The sequence below is a fragment of the Falco biarmicus genome, chromosome 9 (genome assembly GCF_023638135.1).
Source record: "Falco biarmicus isolate bFalBia1 chromosome 9, bFalBia1.pri, whole genome shotgun sequence".
NCBI classification, from domain to species: Eukaryota; Metazoa; Chordata; class Aves; order Falconiformes; family Falconidae; genus Falco; species Falco biarmicus.
In genome coordinates this window covers 52,977,243-52,989,157 of record NC_079296.1, presented here as the reverse complement: position 1 = coordinate 52,989,157, position 11,915 = coordinate 52,977,243, and the positions used below count along the sequence as shown (strand labels likewise).

Genomic DNA, 11,915 nt, shown 5'->3' with positions numbered 1-11,915 from the left:
ATGCACAAACCCACGTGCTAGCAGCATACTTGGAGTTTTCCTCTCAACTTTGCTCAAGGAGCACTCAGGAACAAAGAGCCCAGCTCTGATATTTACGTCAGGAAAATGAAACATTCATGTGCTGTAGCCAGGTACTGGTGCTGCCGCCAAACAACCCACACCTGCCTAAGGTTGAGGATGCACAGCTGAATTTATATTCTGGCCGTAAAACCTGCATTTAGGGACACAAATTCTAACCAATCAGACTAAATAAATCAGCAGGCCCAGGTTTTATCATCACAGACAACCCTCATTAATCCCGCAAGTTTTTCCTGAAGACAAAGGACAAAATGAATTGCTCCAGTGGAGTTGCCTGAGCAGCATGCTAATGCGGGGGAGGCGGGGGGCATGAATTATTCATGCCCTGGCAGCCCAAGCAGGCAGCTCCTGGCTTTCCCTGTCACCATTGCAACAAGTGGCCGTGGCCCAGCGGCGCGGGGGCCCTGGCCACCCCGGGAGCACCCCAATGCCCTCCGCAGAGCCCCCCGCCCCACGCCTGCCCCGCCACGGCTGCCTGCCTCTGCGCCTCACGCCTGGCGCCCAATGGACCCGGGACACGCAGTCTTTTGTAACTCAGATGTACTTGACCGTCAGCTACTCTTCGTGGAAGCAAATGGGTCGCTTCGGTAAGTTTGCGCAACTTGTGACGTTTTCTGACCCCGCCGTAAGCGATTTTCAGGTTACGGTTCCTACAGCGCGTGGTGTTTTGCCAGGCTTGCCGAAAATGCTCTGCATTCTTTTTGCTTTCAGGATCACTGAAAGATGTCTAAAGAGGCATGCTATAGCTTGATTTTTACCTGTAGAAACTCAGCTATGTACAGGACTGACGCTAAAGTTACAAACCAGCCTTCTTAAATGAACTTGTATTGTTTACATTTTCAAATCCCTGTAGCATGCTACTAAAACAGAGCAGGATCCAAGATTTCCTGAGTCTCACGTAATTCGGTGTCAAACTGGGGACTCTGGAAGAACATGTGTTATTTTTTAGAAGCGTGTGTTCCCTGTTGGAAGTGTAACTTTGGTTATTGCTCTTTATTCAGCTGAATTGGGTTGCTGATTGGGTTGGGACCAGGAACTGAGACCTGTGTAACATTCTTCCCCTGCATTAATGATTCTCTTGTGTCAAAAAGTACTTGAAAGTAGGGGTGACTCACCCAATTTTTCTAAGGATAGGCAGGAGAGATATTTTGTATGTAAAACATACGGCGGCAGGGAACTAAAGCTAGACTTAGCACTTCTTTATAAGGTGTTTTTGTTTATTATTCGTTATCAGTCTACCTACCTACGATATTTGTTTCAATTGTTTGCCTGATTTTTGTTCTTTTCCAGTAGTGATACTATCAGCATTGCCTGAGAACTCTCAGGTAACTCGCTGCTTGGCACAGTTAAAAAATTCATATAAATAATCAGCTCCCAAGAGCAGAGGCCACAGGTAGGAGCGGGGATATGAAGTGAATCATGAATAAGTTTTGAATGTGGATAACAAGCTCTCCTTCACTTTGTTTGCTTTTAATTGCATAGTCCAGATTCTGCTGCTTCTACTTTATTTTCTTTGTTTTGATCATAAAAGCTTTTTACTTGACATCCAAAAGACAGCCGAATTTTGAAGGGATAAAAGTGCAGCATAATGATATCTAGTGCTAACAGTAATTAAATGCCCTGCGTTTAAAAAAAAAAAAAACGAGGTGAAAATAGGGATATGTAAATAACAGGAGATATGCAAACAATGGATGTAATCCTGCACTCCTTAATCATGGGAGTTATCCTTATTCACGTAAGTAATCCTGTTGGTTTCGGTAGAGTCACATCAGTAGGTGCTGCAGCAAAAGGCCCATATTTTTCAAGGAGATAACAGTGTCTGGTTTACCTGTTTTTTTTTCTCTAATGTAATTTTAGCAACACAGGTTTTAGTGATGTGTTTGAATGCCTTAGTGATAATATTAAATTATACTTCACCAAATGTCTATTTTGCTTCTAAAAGTATGAAAGAGAAAAATGGAATAAGGTATTAGATGGGTCAGTGAGGAGGTGCAAATCCCACATATTTTATGAGAGATGTGCTTGCAGTGGAATAGCACTGCTCACCCTGTTGATTATGTTTGTAAATTACTTTTTGGTACATGAGCTGTATAAGCTTTGCTGCTTTTAGGATAGGGTGCAACTTTAGCAAAAAAAATCACTACGACACCCAATTTCTCACAAAGTACATTTAGGTCTACATAAAAGTGACCCTGACAAATATTGTTCATCTTTCTGAATTAAATGCATGGGGTCTGTGGCAATGTCCTGTGAATATTTTTATTGCGGTTATGGTCTCTGATGTTGCCAAAATAACACCTGCAGTTCCGCCTTGGGAATAACGCATTTGTATAAACTTTGCAGTTGCGTTACCCCCCACCCCCAGCCCAGCTTGGCACTTCTGAGCTTTCCACTCCAAGACCGTGTAGTGCTGCCCTGTAATCCAGGATGGGGCTCAGGACAACCTGTGTGCCCTTTCCCAGGCAGTGCATCTGTTAATGAGGAAAAACTAATTACTTAAAAGCCTTCGGTGCCGTTGGGTTGAGAAGTATAAATAGTCATGAACCATTCCTGGTGCTCTGCAGGCTATTAACCTGTGTTTGTGCTGGATGCCAGCGTGGACGTGGACGTTACCCTGTAACCATGGCAGTCATTGCTGTGTTAAGATGCTTCCTCTGTGGAAATACTCTTTTCTGTGCACACTGAAGGGGCCAAAATAGAAAGAAAGTAAAAATGTGACGGGTGATGTGTTCCAGATGGTGTACAAAACTTACACTGAAGTGAAGCTGGTATTCGGTACTCGTTGGCTTTTCTTGGTTGCACTGAGGTATCGAGAATGAACTGACAGTTCTTACCAGCTTTGTTACATGGCAAAGGTTTTGGAGTTTTGTATTTGCCGGTGAGGTGTGCTATATTACCCGTGTCTATTTGCACAGGGTTACCATGTAGAAGCAGTTTAATGCTGAGGCTACATGGCTTTTAGGGACAGTAGAGTGCTGGAGGAAACAAAATGACCAGTGCCAAGGGGCTGGAAGGGTAGGGGCAGCTGCTTCTGGGGGGACACTGGGGTGGCCCTTGCCAGCAGCATTTCTGTTCGCTTACTCCATGCAGGGTCCCAGCAGAAACATTAATTCTTTCCAGGTAAATCCCTTTCTGTCCCTTCACCGCTGCCCATCAGTTCAACTCCTAATCCTTGGAGAAGTCCACAAGCATGGGTTGCTCATTAACTCGATCACCACAGTTCTGAAGGTTTTTTCTACATCTGTTCTCCTTAGTTGAATTATTTTTAAAAAAACCCACACGTAGCTATTTTTGTTTAAGGATCTCCTTCCGGCAATGGGCAGAGGTCAGGTGCGTGTTCTAATTTTTACTACCTTTTGTGAACTTTAGAGGTGGCTGTTAGTGCAAATTTAGTGAAGTCTTTAAAACTTGGCCAAAAAAAATTGCTTTAGAATGGTTTCAGCTCATTTTGTATAGAAATCATGTCTGTAGCAATTTGGAGCAGCCCGTTTTTCTTTGGGCATGCAAACTACATAGAGGAAGAGGTGTTTTCTGTAATCCCTGACATGTCATTCTCATGTGCCTCTTCATTAGAAGATGCCCATGCCTCCTTGCTCCCCACCCAAGGCGGAGGGAAGGGGAATGCGTAGTCTCCACTATTTCCCCAGGTTAGAAGCTCTGTAAGAGCAAAGCCATGGGTGTGCACGCTGTAAGCAATGGCAAGAGCAGGTTCTTCACGGCTTGGCAGCTTCCCCTCCTTTGTATAAGACGTATTTTGCTGCTCGTCGGGGTTGGTGACACAAAGGCAGTGCATTGTGGCTGTTCTGCCTGGCTGTGGGCATTGCTGCAGTTGATGGATGTTGCTGCAGCAGCATGGAAGCTTGCTGAGGTTTCCAACTTAGGGCTTCCATTGCAAAACTCGTAGAAATGGTAGTTATGCTGGGGTAAGATATTTGAAACAATACCAACGTCTTGTTCTAAGCCCAGGTAGTACTCAAAATAAAAGGCAAGTTTTAAAGTACAAGTAGGGGAAATTTTCTAGCTGTTTTTTTGCAGCTATCCAGGAGCCTGTGGCAGAGAAAGCAGAAAGACTGGAAAAGCCAGTGTGCAGCTAGCACGGTGTGCGGATTGAGCAAGGTCTGGCCCTGGGAAAGCTGAGCACTGGCTGAATGTCAACCACTTACTTTACTGGTCCCCCAAGTCAGAGCCACTCAGCAAACTTCAGCTGATGTAGCACGATGCAGCCACTGGCTATGGAGCAGAGCACGTGTCCCACCATCCTGCGTGTCTTTGTGATGGGACTGGCCGCATGGGTTGCGTGTAGGACCTTGTGGACAGCAGTGCCATGTGCATGACCAGAGAACGGTCTCTCGCAAAAGGAAGCCACAAGACATTGTGGATGGCTCAGTTTGGTCTTTAACCTTAACAAAAGACTAAACCAACATAACTGCCTTAATTATATGCTTATTAGTAGCTGCCTCGTGACTTCTAAGTGGAAAAGCTGAGCTGGTATGAAGATACATGTTAAGTACGACAACAGCACAGATAAAACTGCAATGCCTATGAACTACTTAAGGTTTTTACTTGTTCTCCATTCGTTCCTTTGCTGTAAATCCTGTTCTGTGTCTGACAGCAGCCAGGCCTGGAGGAGCAGCCGTCCTCACCCTCTTTGTGGTCCAGCCCAACCCCATGCTGACATCTCCCTCAGGGCATGCTTCAAGAGCATGCTTTCACACACTATTGCTCTAGTTTCATGTCATGTTTCTGTCTCTGTATCTGCCTGGAAAGGGAGGGATGAGCAGAGGACAGTCACACTCGAACTGATGTGTGTGGTCCCAGATCCAAACCTGTCTCAGATTCCCATCAGTGATGTGCGACATGCATTAGTCACAGTTGTCTGATGGTGTAACACCTCAGTCGCATGCAGACCTGACAGTCCACCAGGAGCAACTGGGAAAATTCAGCATAAACTACTGTCGGGCATACAGCGATGACCACTGTCTATTTTGAACATGGATCATCTTGCCTCCACTCCCTGCAAAGTATACACAGCCTCTCGCTGAATGTTGTATCTTGAGTCGTTGATGGCGTGCTACCGCTCATAACTAGGGTCCTGCATAGGGATGTATCACAAGAAACCGAAAATGTCTCTGCTGCCTTTATATAAACCTTTCCTGATGATTAAAGACCATCAGTGCTGGCTTCGTAAGGGACAGAGAATGTAATGGTGCAGAACAAACATAAAATAAACAGCGACAAATTGAACTATTTTCAATTATTTGGGCCGTCTTTTGGAAGATGAAGAATTGAGTCAAAAAGATATACGATTTCCCTTGTACCTATAGTATAGACAAGAGTAAACACACGGAAAAGAAGTTCTGCTCAGAAGACTGAGCAGAAGGTAACGCTAGCTGCAGTCCTCGTGGGTGGCGTGCAGCACCTCTGGGATTGTGATTCAAATCCGTCTCTTTGAATTTCATTGATTGCATTTATTTTTATACTTCTATTGGTCTTGACCTCTAGTATCTCTTAGAGCTACACAGATGTAAAGTTGGGAGGTCGGGTACACAACGGGCGGGCAGGCTGGGAGGTGTCTCCCCTGGCTTGGCTCAGAAATGCCAGTGGGGAAGTGAGGGCAAGGTAGAACCCATGGCTGCACACAGACAGGTACCTTCTGCAACTCTTCTGCCCACCACCTCTTCTGAAACCGCCAGCTGCTGCTCTTCGGATGCTAAGGAGCCCGCTTTCCTCTCTGGGTCACCAGTGCAGGGCTGGTACAGCTTTCCTCACATCCAGCTTTTTGGCCACGTAGATGAAATATATACATTCACAGCCGTCAGAGGGGAGTACGTGTAAATCAGTCCTACCCATAGTTCTTGTGTGTAGCGAGGGCTATTTTGGAAACGCATTTAAATTTATTATGTTATTTTTTTTCCCCCAATAATATCAGGCTTTAACAGGCAGAGTTCCCCTGCAAAGTCTTACAGAAGGAGGGTACAGTTTTCCCCATGTAGTCATTTTTTGTTAACAAATCATACTTGCCTAAATCATACTGAAAGCAAAGTTTAATCAACAGCTGTGTGGATGGCTCTCACTTTGCTAAAATTTTGTTTGACCATCTTTTTGTTAATGTGACTGAATGAAAATGAGACACCCATTAAACTGAAGGTGGGTGCTCACCTTCACTAATAATATTGTGCAGTATTGCAAAACCAGAAAAGCAGTCTGCGGTGAGGTTCCGTGCCAGCCTGCAGATAACAGCACAAAATTTCTCAGCCCAATTTTAAAAAAGGAACTGAAGCAACATGATTTCACTCTCACTTTCCACATCTAGAATAGGGTGTGGACAATACAATGTGCATTGTCACACAGTATGACATACTGTAGTGCGCGTTGTGGCTCTATCTCTCATACAATCCTTTCCATATAGAATATAATAGTTGGACGGAGATACAGAACTTAATGGGAGAACAGAAAAAGCTGTGTGCTGGAATGGACAATAGATTTTGGAGGGTTGCTATGGTTTCTTTTATAAAAACCTTCCAGCCACAGAAATGACTTGCAAACAATGCTGTATGTAGGTGTAAAGAAACGTACCGCACCTGCAGCACCAGCCCACGTGTCGGGGCCAAGCACACCAGGCAGCGCTCAGCGCTTGGCAGGTGCTGAACGTCGCCAGTGCAACCATTCCTTGTCCTCTCCTTAAAATTGAGTTGTCACAATGCAAACAGAGAGCTGCCTGGTGGTAACAGCCTTCCCTTGGTGAAAAGGTGAGCAGCTAGCTAAATCACCCAAAATTTTATTTTCCTGTTGTATCCTCCTGTTTTTGTTATCTCACATTTCCAAATTTCCCAATGCTGAAATTTTTAGGGCAAATGCTGCTTGCTTTGGTTTTTGTTGGGGTTTTTTTTTTATTTTATTTTATTTCTTTGCTTGCATATTTGCTTGAACAACAGCTCATGACCTAATTCTGTCTTTTAATTGCTACTGCAATATGAATATTAATTCCAGCTAGAGTCCAGATGCATTGAGGATACGCAGCACATGTCAGGGCCAGGGCCGATTGTCTTACAGCCCGGTGTTTCCCAGCCCTTTGAATTCAAGGAGCCCTTAACCTTTCCGAAAAAATCTTAAACCATCATCATGTATTTCACTGCTTTCTGGTGATGGGAAATGGAGATAATAACTATTAATCTAAATGCTAATATGCATTTTCTCTTGCAGCTTACTTTGTTTCACTGTTCTTTAGGCTCTGACTAAAAATATTAATGGAGATGAATGTGAGCCTTGTGCTTGCATCCTCCAGTGCCCAAGTGAACCTGGCCATGGGTATTGACAATTTCAAGGTCCCGTTTCTGCTTACGGATACTTAATACTTTTTGTTTCTGTTTATGGCCATTGTTGGTGACTTACGGACTTTGGGGGTAGAAGATGAGTGTGTCACCAAGAGCTGTAGGTGTTATGCATCTGGTGGAGATCATAACTGATGAACAAAGTACTAGGTTCAGCATGCTTCAAAAGAGTATGCTTTTTGGAGCAATGTAATCTTTGTTCATAAAAAATCTTTATTTGCTTCTCTGCACTTTAGAAGAAACATTGGCTACATTTACTACATTTTGAGCATTCCACAGATTACCTCTATCAGCTGACATTTAGCTGTTTTGCTTAGCTAAGGTTTCCCCTTTTGCTCCACTGAAATGGGTAAGGAAGGCAAGTTATCAATATGCCTTCTACTGACTGCTCCAGAAAGGGCTTAATTTTAATCATTCTATGATTACACCTCGTGAGAGACACTGGAATCCTCTGGGAGGTAAAAAAAAAAAAAAGACATACATAAAAACAGAGGCTGTTTTAGTTTAAATTAGGTCTCAAAATGCTGGGATACACTAGTTTTCAATCAGCGTAGAAGCTGAATTGTTTATATTAAGGAAACTGCAAAATGGAGAGAAAATACCCATTTCTGATGTACACATAAGGATGCCCTACCCAGAACGTACTCCTACAAGGCACGTGTGAGCAGAGTTTTTCTTTCTATTATACCAGTTGTAGAATGCAGAAATGGAGAGTCGATAATGCTCTGGAGAGCCAGAGGAGGAGCAGAAAGCAGAGGGGACAGCCTCACAGAAGAACTGGAAATGTGTCTGGGATCAGGCACCCGGAGGACAGCATATGGCTGTGTTTGAGTTGAGTACTGGTAAAAAAGCTGGTAAAAGCTGGCCCTAGGGGCAGAGCAGCTGCCCAGGCTGGGGCTCCATGGGCTCCTCCATAGGTGGTCAACGCTTTGCATCACCTTTGGGAAGGAGCAAAGAGCATCCATACCTTCACCATTACATTATCCTCTTTCCTGAAAAACTACTTGTCAGACCCTGGTGCTTGCTAGTCACTCTGCCAAGCAAATATTTAAAAGCACAGCTGCATCAAATTGTTATCACAGCAATATATTACAGATATTAAGTATATTGTGACTTGTTCTCACAGGAGACATAATGTTACTGCCTTATACTATTACTGATGTTTGATGCACAACCCAAGTATATTCAATTAGCTAACTAAAGTGCATCTTCTGCCAAAGACATGGTGAACAGGAGGGAAAATCACCTTCTTGGAGAAATGCCTCATAGCAGGATGACTAGAGAAGCAGATAGTACAGTCTGAGAAACAGAAATGTAGTACTTTAATCCTGAAGACCCCCCCAAAAGCTGTGCAACCTGGTAGCTGAGATTTCAGAATACAAACTAGCCATTTAGCTGTGAAATAAATCTCTTTAAAAGGAAACTGTCATGATATCAGCTACAGACATTTTAAAGCAACAGATTAATCTAAGGTTATAAGTAAGATAGCAGAAAGATGCTTCTGTGTCAGAGGATAAGTACTTTTATGTTATGAGGAGGACCTGCTCCTCACCCAAAGGGCCGAAGCCTTGCCGTGCCAAATCCAGCCGTGGTCCAGAGAGTCATCCCTCACACAACCACACTTAACATCATCTTCTGGATACCCACATCCATGGCGGCAACGTGAGATCATGAAATAAGTTTTGATGTGCTTTTTACATCCTCCGTGGAGGCAGGAGACCCAGTCTGCTGGCCAGAAACTTGCGTTAGTCTCCTGACTCGTCTTTGTGTGGCTGATGGCACTTTCTCTGCTGCCATGCTACCCAAAGCCAAAAACTCCCTCGGCAGCGTGTTCCAGCAGCCGAGCTGTTCGCAGTCGCTTTCATGTGCTTCTCTCCTGCGGGAAATGTGGGCTGGCTTGGTTATTGTACGTGGGAGGAGGATGTGAGAGTGTGAGCCAAACACCACTGCAGGTCCCTTTCCTCTTGCAGGTGGAAAGATAAAAGGGCTTGTAAATGGGCCTCTGAGCCCTCTTCCATAAAACTAGGGAGTCTTTTTCTTGCTTGAGGCTCATCAGGGGCTGTGAGAAGGGCCCCCTCTGGCACAGCCTCCGCTGCTTTCACCCCGCGAGGCTGGCGTAGGGAGCAGAGGGTGCAGCGGGGCAGGACCACAGCTCCTGCAGCGCCCGGCTGGGGCAGCTCTGCCACTTCGACACTCTGTCATCACCAGCAAACCTCTCCCTGACCGCACGGGACTGCACAGGGAACGCTTGCGGGAAGTGGCCAAGGGAAGCAGGATCGATGTGGGCTTGGTAGGCTTGTGCAGAATTAAAGAGCTGCTTCGGTGGCTCCTTCCAGGAGCTCGTCCAGCTCGGGGAGCAAAAAGGTCAGAAAGAGCCAGGGAGGAGGAACCCGAGGCGCAGCGCAGCAGGCTGCAGGGAAGCTTGTGCTGCCGTCTGGGTTTTACAGGCTGGTAAGTGAATCCCTGTTCCAGGTTCGTGAGAGGCAGCTGAAGAAGGAGTGAGCCAGGGGCATTGTGTCAGGTGCCGGGACTGTCTCCGCAGTCCTTCCAGCCCATGGGTAATCACAGCAGGTTACTGTGTAACAACTTAGTCTTAATCATCCATGCTCATTTACTGTCTGGATCTTCAGTGAGCTGCTCTGCCTCTTACTCACATCCAAATTCTGCTGTATTACTTACTTTTAATGTTGTTTCTTTTCCCTTTTGTGTTCCTCAGCTAGCAACTGCGTTTTAGCTTGTTTTCAGAAACCAGCAATAATATTTCCTGAGACGATTCATTTCTTTAATTTGTTGCTGTGGTGCTTTCTGACACCTCCTGCTCATACAGAGCTCTCCCTGGACTCGACAGTCTCTCTGCAGTACATCTATCCTGAACACAGTTTATTTTAATCAGGGCTCCCAGAATTCAGTAATACAGGCCAATTTCTACAGTAAATTCAAACACATTCAGCAAAAACATGTGCAGCCAGTGATCAGACATAATTGCCAACAATTTCACACCCACAGAATCCTTGCTTGACTCTAACATTCCTGAAGCCCCATCTTTCCCATCACTCTTTCAAGCAGGAATCTCACAGTTGCTAGGGGATGGAATTTTTTACACGCTTACATATGAAATGTTTTTAGCATGAAGTGGAGAATTACACGTACAGTTGTCTGGTTAATATTTGCTGTATTAAAATGGAAGGACCAAAATGCAGCGAGAAGCAAATCTCTAGAGGTCCGGAGGCCAGGTTTGATACAGGTACTATCCAGGCATTCAAAATATTCCTTGAATCCGTGTCTGCTGAATTTGACTGGAGCTCTGACAATTACAGGCTGTCACAGGAGACTTCCACTTCTACTCCTGACTCAATTACCAAGTCTCATGCTTCTCGTAATATAACTATTGCTGTAAATAAAGTCAAGTTCCTTCTCCTTTTTCTTTACTATCCTAAGGAAAAAGGCAGTGGCTGACTTCTAGCACCTAGCACTGAATCGAGCCCAAGCCTCAGAGGACCTCTTGGTTAAATTTGAATTAAATAGTTTTTCAGCAAACTAGTGGTTATTGATGCACTGATTTTTAAAAAAAGCAAAGCCTCCCATATTTATTGCCCATTCCCAAATCCTTGCTATAAGAGCACCTAGTACAATAAAGCTAAAAATAACAGATATACCTAAACAACTTAGGTCCCCTTAAAATTTTACAGCCGAGAAACAGTAGAAGACACAGTACTTTAGCATACCATTAGATTACATTTAGTGCTACTGCATTTTCCATAACACATTCTGTTCCTCATTCAGCCTCATACTTGTTTATTTTTTTGCCTATTCTTGCATGCTGAAAAGTGTTTACATTAAGCTGTTCGTGACTGTTGGTTTTTTCCTAAGTGATTAGTTGATTGCAGCTCAATAATGTTTTGAGTAGTTCAAATTATTTCTTGCACTTCGTGTTTGTAGAAATCTGACTCTGTCTATATACAACTCCTGAACTGTGTCCAGTTCTAGGGCTCATTAAACATGCATGCATCGGGCAGGCTCTGCTTCCAGTGTAAGTGCTTTCCTTCTCTTGTTTTTCTCCTTTTCCAACTGGGGTGGCACAGGCTGATTGCAAGAAAGGGTATCAGCAGCAGAGGATCATCCCTGGGAAGTGCTGTACCACTGAAACAAATTCCTCTAAACCTAGGATTCCCAGGCTGTGACGTGCATGCCATAGTGCTACTCGAATATTGGATGGGTTGCTCCCAAATGCCTTCATACAAGTTCTTCACCAAGCTACATGAGATAAACACCTCTACTTTTGGAGGCAGTACCCAAAAAAAAAAAAAAAAAAAAAAAAAGGCATATCTTTTAGAGGTCCTTTCCATACCCTTATGACTCTGCCCCTCTTCCAGCTCAGGTGAGCTCCACCTCTGAGACACTTACCCCAATTAGCTGCCAGTTATTCCGGCTGATGTATGAAGGGGTAGGATTGGATTTGACTCCTGGGTGTCAAGGTATCGCGAGTTGAGGTATGTGAGAAGTGGT

General features: G+C 44.4%; 1 protein-coding gene across 1 annotated transcript in view; it reads left to right on the top strand.

Moving 5' to 3' along the window:
• The first annotated feature begins 466 nt into the window (after positions 1–466).
• The window catches only part of C9H10orf90 (chromosome 9 C10orf90 homolog), a 68,216-nt gene continuing 56,767 nt past the window's right edge, over positions 467–11,915 (top strand). The window contains exon 1 of the mRNA XM_056352097.1: positions 467–665. Coding sequence (XP_056208072.1) covers positions 506–665 — 160 coding nt within the window. The 5' untranslated portion in view covers positions 467–505. The remainder of the gene's footprint in view (positions 666–11,915) is intronic.